The sequence below is a fragment of the Pinus tabuliformis genome, chromosome 5_2 (assembly GCF_031772625.1).
Source record: "Pinus tabuliformis cultivar Carrire ecotype Pingquan chromosome 5_2, CPIR1, whole genome shotgun sequence".
NCBI lineage: Eukaryota > Viridiplantae > Streptophyta > Pinopsida > Pinales > Pinaceae > Pinus > Pinus tabuliformis.
Window position 1 is genome coordinate 835,103,488 of NC_142306.1, and position 24,127 is coordinate 835,127,614.

The following is a 24,127-nucleotide window of genomic DNA, read 5'->3' on the forward strand; positions in this document are numbered from 1 at the left end:
GTCCCTTTTGGCCCCCTGCTATTCTAAGCAGTAACAGGCATCACCAGTGATTGCATTGTTCCCCTGAAACATAGGATCTTATCCAAACCGGTATCTAGCAAATTATGGGATTGCCCCTAGATATTAGCAAAGTTGCAAGGCCTGTGGAAATCCATGAAGTCTTGGCCGACAGGATCAGGGAAAAGCAAGTGGATATCAGGGAGGGCTTCCTGTCCAAGAAAGATTAAGTGCTTACTAGAATGTAATTTGTTTAACCGAGCTCTTAGAGCCTTTTCAGGATCGGGAGTGGGGTTAACCAAGCTACTAGGATTTCTTCTAATATAAGCTCTTGTAAATGAATGAATAAGTGGAATCGCCACCCAAGCCGGAAACTAACCCAAATGTCAAGGTGCCAAGGTGCAAATAGAAAGGTGAACAAGGTGATGAGAAGATTAGTGAAGGAATGAAGAATGAGAGGATGAAAAGATAGAAGAGGGTAATGATAAAGTGTCGTAACGCCAAGGACCAAGAAATTGATTCCCCGGCAACAGCACCAGAAAATGTTGTCACCCAAACTGTATAGGTAAGATGCGACAACGCTCAAGACGAGGGCTATCACTTTGGTCTCCGCCATCTCCGTTCTAGTTGTCTCCCTACATCAAGCTATGGGAGCTAATCGCTATAAAATGTAAAGATGGAAGATTTGTTGGCAACCAACAAATCCGGGAGACACAACTGAATGGCCTAGCAACTTAGTTGATTTAGCAAGTTAAATGATTTGATTAGATTATCATGGAAGACGCCTTAAATGGTAGCTACCGAAACAAGATTCTACCTCAGTCCTAGAACATAGAGAACATCTCTGAGATGAAGAGGATTACCTGACTCCCTCTGAAAACTAACAGTACCAACTCCTCTAGCTGCATACTGACCATCATCTCCTAGCTCAATCTGAAACTGCATGTCCTTCTCCTTCAAGTGGCTGAAACTCTTCTTGTTCCCGGTCATGTGGAAGGATGCTCCTGAATCAATATACCATATACTGCTATCTGCTGAGCTTGCCATGCAAGCAATCAATGAGAAATCTTTCTCAAACTGGGCAGAAAAAGCATCTACCTCCACTGACCTTTCTCGCTACTATTTCAACAAACAATTGTAAAACCTATGGTAATTTCAGCAGTATTTTAATATGCTGTCGTAGAAGTTCTCTGGGATCCCCAAGCTGAAGTTTTCAAGTACCGTTATGACCTTCATCCAACAAACCCATTGCATCAGTGAAAACTGTCCATGGCCCTCACCTATGTTCCAGAAGCTGTCATAAATACGAATTTTGCCAAATCTGGACCAGATTCAATCTCATTCCTCAAACACAAACAGATATCAAGTGAAAAAGAATCCCAAGAAAATGCATGAAGAAAGTCTCAGAACAAATGTTGTAACAAGTGCACCAAACTCAAGTAAAACACAACTAGAGCTCTGCAAAAATCTCATAAGTTCACAATAACTGTGGACTGTAACTCACTTACATTTTAAGAAAATTAGGAATAAAAATATAAACAAACAAACAAAAGCGGAAAGTTATTCCTCCATCATAGTACACAGCATGAGTTCTTAGCTTTTAAGTAGCATTGGCAGGATAGCTGTATTTCCAAAATCATTTTGCTGTAATATAAACTACAGAAACAAAGTTAATCTGATTGTATTACATTTAAGCCATCATAATACACAGCATGAATTCTTGAGTAGCATTTTCACAATAGCTGTAATTCCAAAATCCATTTGCACTCATAGAAACTACAGAAGCAAAGTAGATCCGACTATATTACATATAAACCATATAATATAATGAAATGAGTTTGTAAGGTTAAGATTACCTGACATCTGAAACATACAGGTTGATCATGGTTGAAGACCATTTGCTCGCAAAGCTGATTAATATATGCAACAAAGATACAAACACGTCATCATAAATAAATAGTAGAGTAGTGAGTTTCCATCCATTAAAGTGTAAACCACAATGGCCATGGGATAGTTCAACTGCATGATTCTTGGATGTGATACAGCTATTAATTCTATAATATAATGTTAAAAAGTGGTTCAATGCAACAAGTAACCAGATTCTTGTTTGTTGAAAATCAAAAATGCTGTCAATCAAGCTAAAAGCAGTCTTGAAAAGTAACTTGGGTAAGAGTAAGCTTAGCAAGTGAACTTAAAGCAAATCAGAAACCAGAAATGCCAACCTGGAACCAAAATTTTGTTTCTGTGCCCGTTTCCGAATCATTTTGTGAAATTTTATAAAACCTGCATCACATTACACACCAGACAGAGACCCATCACATATTGATAGCCAGCAGAAACGGCACATTCACCTATTTGAGGTCGAACACTTTAACTGCAATGCTATATTAAATCAACCTAAACTCTACAGTGGATGAATTGTTTTAAGTTAAAAACATGAAACATCATTGACTTCTTCAACACAGGTTATAATAGAAAAGTTCCTACATCCAAAAATGACATCTTCCAGGATTACCCCATCTGCAATTGATTCAGTACACTACACAAATGAGTAAATAATATACTAAGTTAATCTGGCTACTAGTAGCCATGGAAATTTATAAGATTCACCATGTGCATAGGTAAGGATGAGGCTAGATTCCAGGAAAGTAAAAAGATATTGAGTTTTTTCATACCTTCCTTAATGGATTACCCAATGAGAGACATGGTTGAATAATTCAGACCAACACTGGGAACAAAACCAAATTATATTTTAAATATCGTGTTTCCCACAGCCAGCAGGAAGCAGAAATGCCAATTCCCCATTTGATCAAGATGGCTTCACTCACTCATTAAACTCATTTATTAGCAATTTTTTTCCTGATGAACTACTGCACAATGAGAGTACATTGATTGCAGAGCTGAAGTTATACTATATAGTAATTGTTCAAGCTAAGTTCCCTTCACTGTTTACCAATGATCAACTTAATCTATAGTTGGGTGCTCCATTCTAATATGGACCTTCAAAGACGTTGATTAGCTGCTAGCAGTTCTATATGACAGCACTATGATCATTAGCCACTCAGCATTTAAAGGCTCCCTGGCAAGTTTTTAGTTCAAACCGATGCTTTTGGTTATAAAATCCAATGCAAGATGGTGAGTGTTAAATTTAGGAAACAATGGTATGTTCTATGATTTAGAGCAATTTTACTTCAAAATCTCTACTAGACCAATATACATAACAATCACATCATCATGAGAGTAAAATGCAGATAGAACATAAACATAAACAGTAGAGGACAAGCCAAGACAAGAGGACACAAGATGTGGCACCAGCCAAGGACAAACCCCAATGTGGGGAAACCCTTGATCAATTCTTCTTACATATTCTTCAATAGTTTAGCAGAGAGGGAGAAATAGAGTACCATGATTTGAAGTCAATACTGACTTGCCAAAATAGGAGATCTGACATCAAAGATCTTAACCATGAAGATGACACTATGAAATTGCAATTCTGGCACCAAGGACTTCAATTCTGAATACTGGTTAGGGCATACTTGTCAGAATAAGTCAGCCCTAAAAAAGTGCTCCAACAGTCACCTAAAGGACTGCGGTGCCCTTCACAAGACCCTCCTTCCTTTGCTGCATCACAGGTTAGGGCATACATATCAGCCCTCTAATTTTCAACTGATTTCAGCATGTCAAGCCTCTAGGGCTACAGTTTTCCAAGGTGAGACCCTTCCACCACCACGCTGCTCCTTGCTGGCTGAATAACCCTCAACGCAGCACTTATAACAGCCTCATGTTGTTGGCTATGGCCTGCGGCCTAGCACAGCAACTTGCTGTAGCAACAGACCCATACAAACACCCTCAACAACTGCGTTTATCCTTCCATTATCCACGGCCTAGACAACTCTTCTTGCTGGCCCTAATCCGCATTTAAGACATCCCTCATTATACCTTGAAACAGTCCTTTCTCCTCCACGCTGTCACCTATGTCAACCAGAGAAACCATGTTGATCATTAGGCTTGTTGTACACTGTCTTTTAGGTCTCCTTCTTACTGCGGTTTAGCGCCAATACTGTCCTGCAAACCCAGCCAAAGAACAACCCTTAACATAAGAAAAAATAACCCTTCAAATGTTCCATGATATCCCTGCAGTTCCTGCGGCCCAATCACAGAAGTACGCTGATCTTTTTGCCCTCTTCCACGCTGTCCTTTGGCTTCTCCTTGCTGCGGCTTAGGCTCACATTTTCTCCCCCGAAAATTTCAGAGGTATATGGCCTTATTGGATTGATTCGAATGAGAGAGAAAGCACCTCTATATATACCAATCGGTGGGGGTCAAGAGACGCGACTATTGGATTAGGTGAGCCAACATATAGAAGAGGCTGATCTTGATAATTTGACCATAATCAAAATAAATTCATAACTTCATTTGTACATGTTGAAGTTTCTAAGTCTACCAGTTAGAAACCCTCCATGCACTTCACTGATTTATTCCTACCTACTTGTTCCATTACTTAACAAGTTATTTACAATGTAAGTACTGAAAATAAACACTAGTGCATGCTCAACATATTACAGATCATCAACTGAAGGAAACAGAAACAAGCACACAAAATGACACCGTTATTTTTGGACCAATGTCCCCGGAAAAACCCAATGTGGGAAAACCAGTGCAGCGATCTGAGGGTTTTCTTATTAAGTAATTTCAGAGTACAATCTGGGTGCCAAATACGGCTTACCCAACAGAGAATGCCCTTGGCAGTAGTACCTCTTAGTCTAAGACAAATGTCCCGGCTGAAACCCCGGATAAACCCTCCGGCAACTCCTCAACTCCAATCTGCCCCAAAAACCCCAGCGTTTGACTTTCTGGACTACGTCAGCCTCTCTCTGCCCAGCGTTGGCCTTGTGTCACCCTGAATGGACCTGCGTCAGCCTCAAGAGGCCTTGCATCACCCTGAATGGGCCTGCGTTAGCCTCAAGAGGGCCTACGTCAACCTCAGGAGGCCCTGCGTCAGCCTGCTACCCCTTTGCGTCCACAATGCTGGCCTCTTTGAAGCACTGTGCAGCTCCTGGCTGCCTCTGCCTGGCCCTGCGTGAGCCCTGGCTGGTTCTGCATCACTCTCCCTGGCTCCTACATTGATCTCCCGCACTATCTCTGCCTCTCTGTCTCTCTGTACTCACCGCCCCTCAGCTGCAACTTCGATCATTGATTCTATCTCTCTTAGCAAACCCCGCTCTAGAGATTAGAATAACTGATCATCTGGTGTGCTCTCCAAGTGACCCTCAAGCCTCCTCTTATACTTTTCTCGTTGACATATCAACGACCGAGATTAAGTCCATAATCAACGACTAAGATTAGATCTGGCTTGATCCATGTCTTTTGGACCATTCTAACACAGTTTTATATTAATCCACATTAATATTTTAATTTCCCTAAGTTTAGACTTAGGGACTCCATTAAAAATATTAATTATTTTAATATTTCTCAAACTATTTAGAATCTGCCCAAACCCTTTCAAGATATTGGAGATCTCATGTGCCCCAACCTCTCCACCAAATTTTGTGGCTAGAGCACATCCGATGCTACCCCAAATCAACACTCCCTCTTAGTGAGCATTGTGCTCTAGCAATACTCCTGACTGAGTATCACCCTGATCATCCAGCATCGGTCCCTGTGTTGATGCTAGGCCTGCTGCCCATCATCCTCTGCACTACGATATCCTATACTGCTGCCCATGGCTCTGCCACTGCCACTACTGCATCTATACGACAGCTCCCTCTGCATCTGTGTTGCTGCTCATGGCTCTACCACTGCCACTTTTGCATCTGCATTGCATCTCCTCTCATCATGTTGCATCGTGCTACCCACTGCTGCACTGCAACTTAGTTACTGAGAAGTAAGTAACTGATCTCCCAACTCTGACCTCTCTGTTGGGCTAGAAACACCCACTGATGCTGAAGCTCCCTCTGTCGCTGACAAGTGCTCCCTCTCTGACCTCTGCGTTGTTGCAACAACTCCCTGCATCTCGCACCGTTGCACACCTCTCTGTGCCATCCTGCACTGGTGCAACACTCCCGTGCCTCTCGCACTGTTGCAGTCTGCTAGCCTTGCACTGTCCCGAGAATCCTGCATTGTAGCTCTCTTTGCTACTCCATCCGCATCCATCTCTACCCACATCAGTCTGTCCTGCTACTCCTCTTCGGAGCTCCCGTAGCAACGTCTAATCCAAGAGGCTGGGTACCTCGAGGATCCTGCCCCTCATCGCCTGTAGTCCGCCTAACTACAGCTCGATGTCTCCCCACTCCCGCTCAAGTGGTGCGTGTGCACTCATGGCACAGTCATTGTCTGTATCCACTCCCTTCTTTGCCCTTGCTGGCACTGCCTTAGTCTCGGAAGACTCCCCCTTACTCTTCTTCCTTGGACACTAGGTCGCATAATGACCTAGCTCCCACAGTGGAAGCACTTGATCTTGGAGAGATCCTTCTTCTTCCGCTTTTCTTGCTTTCCCTCAGATGCTAGGGAAACATCTTCCTCCTCCTCCTTTTTGACTCTGATCCCCTTACTGCTGCTTCCTGCCTTTGTTTGTTGTCTGATCTCTTCTTGGCGAAGAGCCACCCACATCTCCTCCCAAGGTGGAAGGGTCCCTCTGCCCAGCATACTCTGGACAAAATACCTCGCAGTCTGGAAGGCCAGAATCTTATCCATACTTGATAGAAATCGTGTTAAGCACTTCGCCTTGAGGATGATAGCAATCCCAGTTGACCCAGCTGATCACAACAAGTACGAGGAGGCAATGGCAAGGGCCAAGAGCATCATCCTTGACGGGGTCAAGGACCATGTAGTACCACACATTGCCGAGAAGGAAACGACATATGAGATGTCGGAGGACCTAAAGAAATTGTACCAACTGTTGAAGTTTCTAAGTTACTTAGTTAGAAACCCTCCATGCACTCTATCTAATTTACTCCTACTTGTCTCTGAGTCTCGATTTCCCTCCTAGAAATCCTTCTGCCAATGTCGAGATGCCCCCTACTCTGATCGTCTGTGCAACTGCACCACTGATCTGAATTTCTCGGCTAAAAACCGTCAGTAGAAACTCCCTCCTCCTTGCCCTGTTAGGTATTGTTCTGACTACAGTACCCCACCAGCTCCACTCTGCAAGTTTCCCACAGCCTCCTAAACCCCAGCAACCTGAAGGTAAGAGCTCCTAAGCTCTACGCAATCCAGGCACCAGCAACTCGGCCTCCTCAGCCAACTGCGTCAACCCTCCTAGCTTCTGCGTGAGTCTCCCTTTGCCTCCCTTAGCCTCTGCACTGCCTCTTCCTGGCACACCCCTGATGACGCAGACACTGTGTCACCCTTCCCTTGTTGTTGCTCTGCTAGAAACAGTTTCTGTCACTCGGGACAGCTGTTTTCTGTTGCTATTGCTCCGCTTGGCTAATGTCCTCAATTCTCCTATGATCTGCAACCACGCTCTGATACCATGTTGAAGTTTCTAACTCTACCAGTTAGAAACCCTCCATGCACTTTACTGATTTATTCCTACCTACTTGTTCCATTACTTAACAACTTATTTACAATGTAAGTACTAAAAATAAACACTAGTGCATGCTCAACATATTATAGATCATCAACTGAAGGAAACAGAAACAAGCACACAAAATGACACCGTTATTTCTGGACCAATGTCCCCGAAAAAATCCAATGCGGGAAAACCGATGCAAATATCTGAGGGTTTTCTTATTAAGCAATTTCAGAGTACAATCTGGGTGCGAAATCCGACTTAGCCAACAGAGAATGCCCTTGGCAGTAGTACCTCTCAGTCTAAGACAAATGCCCTGGCTGAAACCCCGGATAAACCCTTCGGCAGCTCCTCAGCTCCAATCTGCCCTAGAAACCCCAGTGTCTGCCTTTCTGGACTACGGCAGCCTCTCTTTGCCCATCATTGGCCCTGCGTCACCCTGAATGGGCCTGCGTCAGCCTTCTGGCCCTTTGCGTCAACAACATTGGCCTCTCTGAAGCATTGCGCAGCTCCTGGCTGCCTCTGTGTGGCCCTGTTGAGCCTTGGCTAGTTCTGCGTCACTCTCTCTGGCTCCTGCGCTGATCTCCCGCACTATCTCTGCCTCTCTATCTCTCTGTACTCACTGCCCCTCAGCTGCAACTTTGATCACTGATTCTAGCTCTCTTAGCAAACCCCGCTCTAGAGAATAGAAACACTGATTATCTGGTGTGCTCTCCAAGTGACCCTCAAGCCTCTTCTTATACTTTTCTCGTTGACATATCAACGACCAAGATTAAGTCCCTAATCAACCACTAAGATTAGATCTGGCTTGATCCATGTCTTTTGGACCATTCTAACACAGTTTTATATTAATCCACATTAATATTTTAATTTCCCTAAGTTTAGACGTAAGGACTCCATTAAAAATATTAATTATTTTAATATTTCTCAATCTGTTTAGAATCTGCCCAAACCCTCTCTGGATATTGGAGATCTCATGTGCCCCAACCTCTCCACCAAAATTCGTGGCTAGAGCACATCCGAAGCTACCCCAAATCAATAGTACATGTCAGAATCGGATGATCTTCAGATCAATCCTACACCTCTCGGAGAGAGGAACCAAAGAAAAATATCAACTGTCATTAATAAGATGACCCATGTGGAGTTTGGCCCTAGTTGCCAATTTTAACACTCCCTCTCAACTAGGGAGAACTCCATCAGCTAATCCATCCACCAGTTGGTACTATCTCTGCCATCAATGCACTACTCTGCATTGCTCTTCTCTGCTGACCTATGACAAAGAAGAAGAGATCGAGAATATATCATACCATTCTCTACTGACCCGAAGTCAGTCCCAGATAAAAGAGAGTGTCGCATACCACTCTTACTAACCCAAAGCCAGTTCCAGATAAAAGAGAGTGTATCATACCACTCTTACTGACCTGAAGTAAGTTCCAAATAAAAGAGAGTGTAGCATACCACTCTTATTGACCCGAAGTCAGTTCCAATTGATCCCAGATCAATATAGGTCATCCTAGCATAGGGAGTACAGTAGTACACGATGCGTCCATCGGTAGTACTATGGTCCCTATCCTCATTTCCCTACTCATTGGCCAGATGAGAGGTACTTCCCATGAGTCCCAGACTGCATGGGTAAGATGTCTCAGCAGGAGAAGGATGAACCACTCATCCTGCCTACATGTTGCCATGAGGTATCACAGGGTAAGGTTGAACCACTCACCCTATACACAGCAAACCACTAGGGGAAGGTTGAACCACTCACCCTATGGTTGCTCATCGCTCCAAGAAGTACCCAAAACCCCCGAAGCTCCCAGAGCTAAATATCCATATCATATAGGACCCTCACAAGAGGGTCTCTCCACGACTCCAAGTTGTTCTCGGAAGATCAAGAACTTGACCTTCCCCAGGGGCTTTGTCAGAATATCGGCGACCTGCTCATCAGTCCCAATGTGATGGAGCCTTATTGCTCCTCATTGTACCATATCCCAGATAAAGTGGTACCTGATATCTATATGCTTGGAGCGATCATGAAACACGGGATTCTCTGATAATCGGATCCCACTCTGGTTGTCACAGAGGATCACGGTGGTATGCAGCATATGTCCAAACAGCTCACTGAAGAGCTTCCTCAATCAGACAGCTTCATAGGAGGCTATACTAGCAGCTGTGTATTTAGCCTCAACGGTGCTCGAAGGCAACCGATTTCTACTTCCTGCTCATCCAAGATATTGAAGCAGAACCCAAAGAAAAACAGCACCCAAAAGTGCTCTTGCGATCCACCACACTGCCAGCCCAATCAGCATCAGAATAACCATGCAGCGTTACATCTCCGACAGTGTTTCTCAATCCATAAGTGATTGTGCCCCGAAAATATCTCAGAAGATTCTTGGCACCAAACAATGTATATGATGAGGCTCAACCATATATTAGCTCAACATGTTAACCACAAAGCATATGTCTGGTCGGGAATTCACCAAGAACATCAGTGCTCCTATGAATTGACGATACTCAAAAGCATTTCCCAATGGCAACACTTTTTGAGGTTAAATTCCATCGGGGTAGTCACAGGCTTGCAGTCAACCATCCAAATCTTTCCAATATCTTCACAACATATTTTCCTTGAGATAGGAAAATTTCTCCTGGCTTTTGCCAGACCTCCAATCCTAGGAAGTAGTGCCTAGATCCTTCATCTCAAATTCAGAGGTCAACTCCCTTTTGCATGAGAGGATCTCAATAATCATCATGGCTCCCTTTAAACATTGGAAATGTATGCTTGTTCAGGGTATATCCATCAAGCCATCTGCACCCTGCTATTCATCCTTCGGTCTATACATCAAAGTCAGCCAAACATGTTGCCTTTCAAGTAACAAGGATATCATTTTTAGAGTCACCAGATATCATATCAGCTATCATGACTCAGCACCCTTTGACATGGTTATCTTTCTTGAAATACTCTGTGGCTCCCTCTGAGGCCATACGTAAGATGGCCTTTCAACGATGAGATTGCTAAATGATTTATGCCATGTGCATGAAACTCTTCAATAAGGATGATCTCATCCAGCCATTTGTATCCATATGACCATGATAAGTGACTTCAGAATTTCATCATATGTTGAAATGAGCGATATGCCGAAGCCATTCCTAACCAGAATATTCCGTTATGTTATATTCTTCCCAAAACTTGTCACACAGCTACTTCTGTAATTCGTCAGAAGTTGTTAGTACAAGACAAAGAATTAGATTTGTCCTTAAGTTCATCAGACTATTTCAAACTTACACATCTTGTTCACAACTTTGGTTGTGAACAAGATCCATTGCCAATGCTTCTGTCATTGATGAAGAGAACCTGACTTGACCCTTTAGGTTCTGATGCTTGACAAGGAATGATGAGGGACTGTAAATACCTGTTGGAGCCTAGAATCAGTGACCCAGTGCAGTACACCTTGATTTATTTCATAAGCCAATGGAGGATCCAAACTGCTTGAGGCTTGTAGATCTCTTCTTCTTCAATGTGCTCCAAAGTTTGATGATGAATAAAAGTATTGTCACTGTAAGTAAATAACATTCCACAGGTCAGCTTGACTGACATAAGAGATTCAGGCTATGAATCCATGTATGAGATGAAAGTACACTTATGGAATTCATCACACAGGAGCTCATATTGATTCCAAACATACATGATACTGGAGTCTCGGTTCCTATTTCTTTACAACAGATTCTACTCAGAACAGAAGAGCTAGACTGCTTCAAGAAGCTTGGGCCTCATGCTCGGGAATGAGTAAAAGGTTAGGTGCAATTTCATGCTCAAAGTGTCCTCAAAGTCAACTTCGGACTGAGTATTTACGCAAGAGTAAACTCAGAATTCTAATTCTTTTGAAGGCTGTCCTTTATGGGTTGAATATAGACCATTTTCCTTTCTTCTAGGGTATGGTCGAATAGGAAGACCTTAAATGCCTTCCAGCATTGGAGATCAGTCCTGTCACAAAAACATTTATATATTCATTTTGATTAATAATGAAATATACATACCAGAGCTCCGTAGCACCTTCTCTTTCTATGACATGCGAGTGTCCAGAGGATTGTACTTCTGTGATCATCATTTTGTGACATAACATCTCTGTGGATGCGAGCTTTCAGAAAGTTTGTCATCACTGTGTCTTTGATGCAGAGATCAGATTACATGCCAATAGAGTGCAATCAAGAGAGGGCTGATAAAATAACTTTGGGTTCCTTTGAATAGGGCTGAAGAGTCCTTCATTAAACATTATTTGATCCCCTCAACACAAGTAGTCTATACTTCATCAAGTTCTACACTTCAGCCTTCAGTACTTCAGTCTTCAACCTTGAACAGGAATTCAATCTCTTGTCATGTCTACCTAACTTGTTTCAACAAGGTATGCTCCTTGGAATTAGCATGTGTAGGGGCCATGTCAACAAATGGTATTAATGCCTTGCAATCTTTGTAGCTACAGTATCCAGCCTTATGCAACATTCTTCAGATGTTCATCAAGACATATCACTGTAATGTATGGATTTGCATTTTCAATATTCCAGCCCATATCATGCTTGAATATACTTTAGACTGGCAGGAGTCAAGGAGGCTTGTCAACGAACTCTTAGAGATTGCTTTCTCTCACTCTTGCTTGGGCTTTGTCCTAACCTAGCTCTGATACCATGTTAAATTTAGGAAACAATGGTATGTTCTATGCTTTAGAGCAATTTTACTTCAAATTTTCTATTAGCCCATTATACATAGCAATCACATCATCATGATAGTAAAATGCAGATAGAACATAAACATAAACAGTAGAGGACAAGCCCAGACAAGAGGACACAAGATGTGGCACCAGCCAGGGACAAACACCAATGTGGGGAAACCCTTGATCAATTCTTCTTATATATTCTTCAATAGTTTAGCAGAGAAAGAGAGATAGAGTACAATGATTTGAAGTCAATACTGACTTGCCAAATACATCAAAGATCTTAACCATGAAGATGACACTATGAAATTGCAATTCTGGCAACAAGGACTGCAATTCTGAATACTGGTTAGGGAATACTTGTCAGAAATAAGTCAGCCCTAAAAAGTGCTCCAACAGTCACCTAAAGGACTGCGGCTTGCCTTCCACAAGACCCTCCTTCCTTTGCTGCATCACAGGTTAGGGCATACTTATCAGCCCTCTAATCTTCAACTGATTTCAGCATATCAAGCCTCTAGAGCTACGGTTCTCCAAGGTGAGACCCTTCCACCACCACGCTGCTCCTTGCTGGCTGAATAACCCTCAACGCAGCACTTATAACAGCCTCATGTTGTTGGCTATGGCCTGCGGCCTAGCTCAACAACTTGTTGTAGCAACAGACCCATACAAATGCCCTCAACAACTGCGTTTATCCTTCCATTATCCTCGGCCTAGACAACTCTTCTTGCTGGCCCTAATCCGCATTTAAGACAGCCCTCCTTATACCTTGAAACAGTCCTTTCTCCTCCACGTTGTCACCTACGTCAACCAAAGAAACCATGTTGATAGGCTTCTTGTACGCTATCTTTTAGGTCTCCTTCTTACTGCGGTTTAGCTCCAATACTGTCCTGCAAACCCAGCCAAAGAACAACCCTTAACATAAGCAAAAATAACCCTTCAAATGTGCCACGCTATCCCTGCAGCTCCTGCGGCCCAATCACAGAAGTACGCTGATCTTTTTGCCCTCTTCCATGCTGTCCTTATGCTTCTCCTTGCTACAGCTTAGGCTCACATTTTCTCCCCCGAAAATTTTAGAGGTATATGGCCTTATTGGATTGATTCGAATGAGGGAGAAAGCACCTCTATATATACCAGCCAGTGGTGGTCAAGAAACGTGATTATTGGATTAGGTGAACCGACTATAGAAGAGGCCGACCTTGATAATTTGACCATAATCAAAATAAATTCATAACTTCATTTGTACATGTCAGAATCGGATGATCTTTACATCAACCCTACACCTCTCAGAGAGAGGAATCCAAGAAAAATATCAACCGTCATTAATAAGATGACCCATGTGGAGTTTGGCCCTAGTTGCCAATTTTAACAGTAAGACTGACCAGAGAAATGAGTCCAACAAGTTAGCTTGAGTAGTTTAGTGTTGCGAATTACAAGCAGAAAGTTGTGCGATCAAGTACCCAGACTGGCTGCCTCTGACAATATTGTGGGCATCACTCAATATCCTCAGTGGTTTAGGTTGCCAAAACTGCAACCACCCAGTTTACCCTGGGTACCATCCTCGAAAAGTGAAGTGCCCAGTGTGAAAATTTCTAAATCTACACATCATAAATCCTACTGCAATCCCTGGTTTATCATATCCTACTTGTTCTTTACATTCAACAAGTTATTTAATTATTTAAACAACGACGAAAAACACTATTGCGGCCTACACATACATATAGATCATGAACTAAAATAAACTGAGACAATCACACAAGGGACACCGTTATTTTTGGACAATTGTCCCCGGAAAAACCCAATTTGGGAAAACCGGTGCAGCATATGAAGGGTTTGTATTATTAAGCAGATTTCTGAATACAACTAGGGTGCCAAATCCGTCTCACCCAACAGAGAATAAACCTGGCAGAAGTACCTCTATCCAGAGACAGATATTTTGGCAATCCAACAACTGGATGATCAAACCCCACAGATGACAATTGTTTCCCCAGTGCTAGGCAGTGATGGCTACTCTAAGCTCTGCACTGGAATTGTGTCACCTCCTCTAGGAGTTGTGTCACCCTCCCAGTGAGCCTCCCTTGCTCAGAAGTCGATATGTTGAACTGTTGCTCTCTCTGCCCCACAGAAAACCCCAGCACTGCCTCTAAGGAACTGCGTCAGCCCCTCTAGCTTCTATGTCACCCTCTCTGGAGTTGCGTTGTCTCTCCTGCTGTTGCTCTGCCTCTCTGCTATGTATCCTCGGCCTTGGACTGAAGTCCCTCTGCCGAACTGCCCCTCTCACTACAACTCAGATCACTTAGCTTGACTTTCTCAGCAAACCACGCCCCAGAAAAATTGAACTCTTTGATCTCTTGGTGTATCTCCAACTGACCCTCAAGCCTCCTCTTATACTTTTCGTGTTGATGAATCAACGGCTAAGATTAAAACAGGCTTGATCCTTGTCACTTAGAACCTTCTCACCCATATTTTTATTAATACACATTAATATTTTTATTTTCCTAAGTTTAGACTTAGGAACTCATTAAAAATATTAATTATTTTAATAACTCCTCATCCGGGTGGAATTTCTCCAAACGATTTTTGGGTTCTAGAGATCTCATGTGTTCTAGCCTCTCCACAAAATTTCAGAGCTAGAGCACAACCGATGCTATGCAAAATCAACACTCCATCTTAACAAGGAATGTGCTTTAGTAACACTTCTCAACAGAAGTACTACACTGATCCACTGCATTGGTCCTTTGTGTTGTTGATGCTTGTTGCTGCCCTTCATCCACTGCACCGCTGCTTCATGTACTGCTTCCCATGACACTGCCATTGCCACTGCTACATCTGTACTGCAGCTCCCTCTCAAAATGTTGCCTCATGCTGCCCATAGCACTGCCACTACTAACTCAATTGCTGAGAAGTACGCAACTGAAACTTCACCCAAAAACTAACATCCTGGTCAGTATGGATGCCTCGTGATCTTGAAGCTACCTTTGTTGCTAATCTGTGTTGACCCTCTGCTGCCACTGCACTGCTGCAAACTGCTTTGTGCCTCTCGCACTACTACAACATCCACTGCGTTGCCTCAAACTTTGGCACTCTAGCTCTGCCATTGTCGCTCCATCACACCTCGCTCCAACCGACACCCGTCATTTTGCTACTGTCGTTAAGGGCTCCCGTAGCCGTATGTGATCCAAGAGTTTGGGCACCTCAAGGATCCTGCCCCCTTCGTGTAGTCCTCCCGACTACAACTCGATATTGCCCCACCTCTTCTCCAGAGGTGCATGAGCACTCATGGCACAATCGTCATCCTCGCCTTCCTTGTCAGCTTTCGCTAGAGCAACCTTTGAGTCAAAAGCCTCCCCCTTGCCCTTCTTCCGGGGGCACTGAGTGGCATAATGTCCCAGTTCCCCACAGTTGAAGCATCTAACCTTGGTTATGTCCTTCTTCTTTCTCTTCTGCTACCCTTGTTGTCCTAATGATGCGAGAGTTGCATCCTCCTCCTCCTTCTTGACCTGGGCTCCCTTGCCGCTACTCCCTGTCTTTGTCATCCTCCTAAGCTCTTCTTGTCGAAGAGCTGCCCACATCTCCTCCCAACTGGGGAGAGTCACTTTGCCCAAGATACTTTGGACAAAAGTCTCCAGTCCTCGATGACTGCATTTAGGGAAGCCCTAATCATGAACTCAGGATCAGGAGTAAACCCAACGGAAGTCAACTGGTCACGAATCCCTTGCAACCTGAGAAGGAAGGGATCGATCTCCTCTCCTTTCTGCATCTAGTATCATCTCAGTTGATTTTCTAATAGCATCTTCCGTTGGACGGAAGATCCCTAATACAAGGTGATCAACGCCTCCCACATCTCCCTTACTGTGTTCTTCTCAGCAATGTGTGGTACTACATGATCTTTGACCCCATCTAGGATCATGCACTTGGCCTTAGCCTGGGCCTCCTCATACTTCTTTAATGGATCAGCGTCAACCGGCTCAGCAACTACCTTCAAGGCATAGTCCTTGATGCAATGTTTGTCTAGGATTGCCAGAATCCTGGCATTCCAGATGACAAAATTGGATGCTCCATCCAATCTGTCCTTATCCCTCAACCCATTCATTGCCATCTCTACTCAAAAATAAGATTGGTTCTCTTCTCCCTCTCCGGCTGTCAATCTAGCAAGACTTGGATCTGGATTTCTTTGGCGCAAGAAAACCTCTAAGGAACAAGCTTCTCTAGACTCCCTTTGAGTCCTGATTTCCTTCACGGAAATCCTCCCGCTAACTGTTGAATCACTTCCTCTCCAATCCTCCTTTGCTGCTGCAACCCGGATCTAGATTTCTTTGGCTAGAAATTTGTCAAGGCAGTGACTCCCTCTACCTCGGCTCTGTCTCCACAAACACTGTTCTGCACCAACAGAACCAGCGTCCCACCAACTCCTCAAATCGAATTTACTCTGCTCCTCCAGCCTCGACAACTGGCTGATTCGAATCTTTCAGGCTCTACGTTGGCCCAGAGAGCTGATGCGGTCACTGCGTGGGCTCCTCTCTAGATCAATGTCACCCACTGCAGGCTCGAAATGTTGACGCAGGCACTGCGTGAGCCTCTGTATCACTCCTCTGGCTCTGCGTCACTCCTGCAGCTGCTCCTCTACCTTTGAAACAACGTTGTCACTCGGGACAGTTGCTTCTCTGCAACAAATTCTCTATATTTCTCGGCTGGTGTCTTCAGTCTCCTATGACCTGCAATCGCTCTGATACCATGTGAAAATTTATGAATCTATGCATCAGAAATCCTACTGCAATCACTGGTTTATCATCTCCTACTTGTTCTTTACATTCAACAAGTTATTTAATTATTTAAACAGCGATGAAAAACACTATTGCAGCCTACACATACATACAGATCATGAACTGAAATAAACTGAGACAATCACACAAGGGACACCGTTATTTTTGGACAATCGTCCCCAGAAAAACCCAATTCGAGAAAACCAGTGCAGCATATAGAGGGTTTGTATTATTAAGCAGATTTCTGAATACAACTAGGGTGCCAAATCCGGCTCACCCAACAGAGAATAAACCTAGCAGAAGTACCTCTATCCAGAGACAGATATTTTGGCAATCCAGAAACTTGATGATCAAATCCCACAGATGACAATTGTTGTTCCCAGTGCTAGGCAGTGATGGCTGCTCCAAGCTTTATGTTGAAACTGCGTCACCCTCCCAGTGAGCCTCCCTTGCTCAAAAGTCGATATGCTAAACTGCTACTCTCTCTGCCCCACAGAAAACCCCAGCACTGCCTCTTAGGAACTGCGTCAACCCCTCTAGCTTCTGTGTCACCCTCTCTGGAGCTGGGTTGTCTCTCCTGTTGCTGCTTTGCCTCTCTTCTATGTATCCTCGGCCTTGGACTGAAGTCCCTCTGTCGAACTACCCCTCACTGCAACTCAGATCACTTAGCTTGACTTTCTCAGCAAACCACGCCCCAGAAAAATCGAACACTTCGATTTCTTGGTGTATCTCCAACTGACCTTCAAGCATCCTCTTATACTTTTGTTGTTGATGAATCAACAGCCGAGATTAAGTCCCTAATCAACGGCTAAAATTAAAACAGGCTTGATCCACGTCACTTAGAACCTTCTCACCCATATTTTTATTAATACACATTAATATTTTTATTTTCCTAAGTTTAAACTTAGGAACTCATTAAAAATATTAATTATTTTAATAACTCCTCATCCGGATGGAATTTCTCCAAACGATTTCTGGGTTCTAGAGATCTCATGTGTTCTAATCCCTCCACAAAATTTTGGAGCTAGAGCACATCCGATGCTACCCAAAATCAACACTTGGTCAGTTTCCCCAGGTGCATTTCATCATAAATAAATTTATTAAAAAAATAAAAGTAAAACCAGAAAAGGATTCTCCAATTGGTGTATTGATCATTTTCCCATTCTAAAAATAAATGTCAAATTTGTTACACATTTATTAAGGCCAAGTAGCAAGATAAGATATTGGTAGTGGTGGACGAACTAGCTAGAATGGCCAATTTTATTGCTTGTATGACACAATGGCAAGGCCATAGTTAAGACTTTGATTGCTGAAGTGTATTCCAAATATGACATACCTAGAATTGTTGTGACCAACTGTAGCATTAGAGTTACAGTGACTGTGAAATCAGGGTTACAGGTTGCTTCCAAAAGGCCTTACTCACAGCAATAAGCACGCCATTGAACTTCAGCAATCAAAATCCCAACAGGCATTGACAAAAAAGCAAGTAAATCAAGCGAGGATATATAGCGCCTCCCCTCCCCATATGGAAGGAATGTGAACACTAAGAGAAGAGAAACCTCCAAATTATGAATTTGCTTCCATTGATACTAAGAATGCTACCATGCACACCACTTCATCCAGAGTTATTTGTGTTTTCGACGCTTTCATTCACATAGACTTAGACTTGAAAATTTTGAAGGAAATACACAAGCATCCTTGAAAAATGTTGCATGCAATGCAGGAGGAATGAAGAGAGTGCAAAAGAATTTAGAAAATCAACTGTTGGGCCTCAGTTTTGATCTTATTTTGCTTTGAGAAACTTACCTAACTATCCATTTATCCTTCATTTTCACTTCATCCATTCCATTTTAATGAATATTTGATGTCTAATCAGGTATTTAGCTTTAATTTGTCAATTTCTAAAGTTTTTATAAAAGTTTGATTTTAAGTGCAATTTTGGCAATTTCAGAAATTCCCGTAATCACTTCATGGTTGATATGGATGCAGGCCACTTCAGCACGAATGGGATACATGAATGAGAAGCTTGGGAACTAGGACCAAGCCACCTATGCTTGGTTCCAACAGATCGAGCTTTATTATGCCTATTTGGAGCTAGTCAATCATGACTAGTCATCCAGAAATCCCTTCTAAGTAGGGCAGTTTTGAGATCCCATGATTTTAGTCATATTTCTTGGGATGAGAGGAGTGGATTCGACTTGGATAGGTGGCTTAGAGTAGATAAGATTGTTAGAGTAAATATAGATCAGTTGGTTTCATGAACTCCTTATTTAAGAGCCACACTTTGATGGCTCAACACAATTGACATATGATACTTTTATGCTGTAATATTTTTGGTTTGAAGACTTAATTTGAAGACTTGTGTTACTCTCATTTTTGCTGCTCAATACATGGATGTTTGACTGATATAAAGCTTCTGATATCATCTTCAAAAGTGTGCAAGGCAAGGGTGGAGGGCCCCCACTCCAAGCTAAGTACACTTCCAAGTTAAACTAGTTTTATTTCATTGCAAATCTGGTTGATGGTAGCTTTAGTTTTTCAAAGTCTTATTTCAGATTGCCTTATGGTTATTCATAGTGATTGATTTCAATTGTTAATGGTTTATTCATCATCTAATTGAGTTGGAAAACAAGTGTTCAAGTTGGGCATTCCCTCTATGAAATGGTGAATCAGAACTAGTCTCTTTTGTTTACATGCAAATAGTTTGTTTCCATTTAGATTTATATCTTAAGATGAATGAGTTATGATGGAAAACTTTAAGTGTCTCTTAAGTTAAGAGCCTCTTTCATGTATGATTTATGCATCTTGAGTTTTTGGTTATAATCTCTAATTCATTAAGTAATAACTGAGGTGAAAGTGGACTTCTTGAGTTCAAGAACCCTTTCAATGTTTTCTCTTTTGAGCTGATTGAATTAGAGTTATTAGATATATTTTCTTTAGCTTTTAAATCATTTATCTTTCAAGGTTGGTTATATTAGATCTTCACAAATAGTGAATTTGCCTCAAAGAATAAACAACCCGGATTGATAGTAAATAATTGTGTTAGTTTAGGAACATAAATTAGCTCAACATTTTGGCGCCGTTGCCGGGGAGGCAAATATCGGCATAGTCAATAGAGAGATAAAATCCAAAATACACAAAAACATTAGTTACATTTCATTTCTTTAATTATGTTTCTTTATGCCTAGAGTTAGAGATCCTCAAGGTAGATTTATCAAAAACCCCCCACAAGTAGAGATAGGATCATCACATACACCTGTTACTGGTAATCCAATCATTGAAGAGCTGATTGAAAAACAAAAGAAGTGGCCAAAGATTAACCTTGATTGAAAGGCAAACTTTGTCAGCTTGGGAGGCAAAACAAAAATTCTCCACTTCCAGAAAACCAAAGGAGAAAGGGAAACAAGTTGTTTTTCCATCCATCGATCCTCCTATCTTCCCACAACTTGAACCTCCACCTGAAATTGAAACAACTCAAACAATGGTAGAAGGACATGGATCCGTTCATCTTAATGATGAAGAACAAAGAGCTGAAAATGAAAGACAAGAAAGAGAATGGAGGAGGAAGAGAGAGGAAGAAAGGAAGCACGAAAATGATAGGAAGGAAGAAAATGACAGGAAAAGACAAGAAGATGGACTTGACCTAGAATCAACTTTTGGTTTCCCAATAATAGATACAAGTGCAATACTAGGAGAAGAAGTAAAGATGAAAAACATTCCACCTTCTGTGTTGCCAAACTTCTATGGAATGTCTACAGAAGATCCGGATTCATTCATGTTTGAATTCGATATCTTATGTAGAACATATGGCTATACTGATGATGTCCATAAGCTCCGTCTTTTTCCTGCAACATTAAAAGCAGCAGCTTTAAAATGGTTTATGGGTTTAGGAGAACAAACAATAGCCTCCTGGGATGATATGCAAACTGTCTTCCTTAAGAAATATCAGCCTTATTGTAGATCTAGAGATTCAAAGGAAGATGTGTTTAGAATGACACAGCAAGAAGATGAAAATCTAGAAGAATATTTAGAACGGTTTGCATATAATCTGCAGAAGTCTAAACAACATTCCCTAAATCAAGAAACTGTTCGTACAATCTTCCTCAAAGGTGTAAGAGATGAATACCTTGACATTTTAAATGTAATGGGTAAAGGAGATATTTCAAATCTTCCATTTGATGAAATTGTCGAGTTATGTCAGAAATATTCTAGAGGAAGATCAAAAACAGGAAAAAGGGAAGTAAGTTCTAAAGCAGCAAAGTCAGCTGCAGGAGGGATAACAAGGGCTGAAATAGGAAGTCTACTGGAAAATTTCAAAACAGATCTTTTGAGTACATTAGGGACACAAGTAGATGTGCTAAAGGCAAACAAAAAGAAAGAAGAACAAGAACAAGCCTTAGCAATATTTTGTTCAAAATGTAAAAAGAAACATCCTTTGAGAGACTGTCCTTTAGATAGCATTCAAGTGTGTGGTCTTTGTACAGGCAATCATTCCACAGAAAATTGTGTAACATTAAAAGACTTGCAAACTAATTCAATGGAAGAAATGCAAGGAGCAGAAGGTTTCTATTATGTTGCACCAAGAAGACCATGGCCACCTAGAATGCCTCAACCAAATCAGCAACAAATCCCTCAGCAAAATTATGCGTATCCATCTTATAATCCTTGGACCCCTCCAATGCCATGGCAAGCTTGGCCTCCACAACAATATCAACAACAACCTGCACAAGATTGGAGAGGGTATGGTTATGGAAACCAACATCCACAACAGTCTCAACAATATCAACAACATTACCAGCAACAGTACCAACAGCCATTTTCATACCCACCATATCCTTCATCCATGCCATTTCCGCAACAAAATTCTGCATATCCATTCCAGCAGCAGAATCCACCACCATTACTGTCACAACCACAACAGTTACAGTTACCTTCAAATCAACCCAGACCAACGCAATTACCATCCCAACCGGTGGCTAATCCGAACAATAGAGCAGACAAATCTGCATATACAGTAGAGGAAACAGCATATTATCCTGCATATTCAATTCTTCCTCTTGATGATGTCCATTTAAGGTCTGGAAAAGTACTTAAGAAGGATTCTCCTCCAATTATAGAAGAACCAGCTGAACAAGGAGAATCATCTGAAACAGCACAAACTAAGGTACAAAATCAGAAAGGAGCAAATAATACACAAACACCACCTTATCCTGAAAGGTTGGTAGAACAACAAACTCAAAATCAAATAACCCTTCCTGAATTTGATATCTTAGATGAGTTAAAAAATGCATATGTTAAGATTCCTTTATTAAAAGCCATTAAAGAAATACCGATATATGCAAAGACAATAAAGGAACTGTGCATTAGGAAAGAAAGAAAGAAAAAGGATCCTGCAACAATCCAAGTCATTGGAAAATTAGCAAGTCTCATGTCTACTCAAACTGTAATAGAAAAATATATTGATCCTGGTATCCCAATGGTTACCATATCAATAAACAATTTCTCTGTACCTAACACATTAATAGACTTGGGAGCAGCTATAAACGTAATGACAATGGAAACAATGAAAACTTTGCAATTAAACAACATTAGATCGACCTCAACAGTCTTGGAATTAGCAGATAGATCTAAGGTTGTTCCTGAAGGAATGTTAGAAGATATCATAGTTTCCTTGGATTCATGGGAATATCCTGTTGACTTCTTGATCTTGCAACCAAAGACAAACTTGGGAGGACATCCTCTGATATTAGGCAGACCATGGTTAGCCACTGCAGATGCCTTCATAGGATGCAGATCTGGAAGTATGATAATTTCACATGGAGATGAGAGGAAGCATGTCACTCTTTATTCACCTGCACAAACCACTTCTTTAGAATCAATACTTGAAACCCAGGGAAAACAACAAACAAAAGCAGTTTGAAGTATCAATCAATTCTTTGATTTTAGAGAAGAAGAGGAGAATGAAGATCTGATGGACCTTTTTATCTCAGAACCAAGTATTTCAGAGCAGCTTAGGAAAGTCCAATATGAAGCTGCAAATGAACTTTTGAATCAATGTTTTCAGGAAACATGTACTATTCGAACTTTACAGAATTCTTTGGGAGACATCTTTCCTGTAAACACAATTAGCAACCCAATAATCAAAACAATTGAGGTACATCCTAGAAAACGTTTAAATATTGGAAACCAGCTGCAATCAAAACAAGAACAAGAGGTAATTGCATTACTACAGAAATACTCAAAAGCATTTGCCTGGGATTACACTGACATGCAAGGAATCCATCCTACCACATCTATACAGATGATAAACTTAAACCTGTTAGACAACCACAAAGAAGAATGAATCCAATGATGAAAGAAATAGTGAAAGAAGAACTGCAAAAACTGTTAAATGTTGGATTCATCTATCCTATTTCAGATAGTCAATGGGTTTCACCACTGGTTGTTATACCAAAGAAAAATGGAAAATGGAGGGTATGTATAGATTACCGAGAATTAAACAAGGCTACATTGAAAGACCATTTTCCTCTACCATTCATTGACCAGGTGCTAGATTCTTTGGCTGGAAAGAAATACTTCTCTTTCTTGGATGGGTTTAGTGGGTACAATCAGATTAGAATAGCAACAGAAGACCAAGACAAAACTACATTTACTTGCCCATGGGGAACCTATGCATATAATGTTTTGCCTTTTGGTTTATGCAATGCACCTGCAAGTTTTCAAAGAGCAATGCTTGCGATATTTGCTGATCTAGTCCATGAATGTGTAGAAGTTTATATGGATGACTTCACAGTGTATGGAAATACATATGATGATTGTCTGAACAATCTTGAGAAAGTCTTGAAGCGATGTATCGAAACAAATCTGTCATTAAGTAATGAAAAATGCTATATGATGTTAACAGAGGGTATAGTTCTGGGACACCATATTTCCGACTCCGGAATTAAGGTGGATCCAGCCAAAATTCAAGTCCTAGTTAACTTAATGCCACCTACAACTCAAAAGGAGGTTAGAAGTTTCTTGGGCTATGCGGGCTATTACAGACAATTCATAGAAAACTTCAGCAAAATAGCACAACCCCTGTTTAAACTATTAGCAAAAGATGTTGAATTCCAATGGACGAATAGCTGTCAGAATGCTTTTCAAATTTTAAAAGATAA

General features: G+C 41.7%; 1 protein-coding gene across 2 annotated transcripts in view; it reads right to left on the bottom strand.

Annotated features, from left to right (window-relative positions):
- LOC149161921 (autophagy-like protein) overlaps positions 1-24,127 on the bottom strand; it is a 290,688-nt gene that overhangs the window by 214,961 nt on the left and 51,600 nt on the right. For both annotated transcript variants that reach the window (XM_089437085.1, XM_089437084.1), the window contains exons 2-3: positions 2,220-2,280; positions 1,854-1,907 (exon numbers count right to left, since the gene is read on the bottom strand). In XM_089437085.1, coding sequence (XP_089293211.1) covers positions 1,854-1,907; positions 2,220-2,280 — 115 coding nt within the window. The remainder of the gene's footprint in view (positions 1-1,853; positions 1,908-2,219; positions 2,281-24,127) is intronic.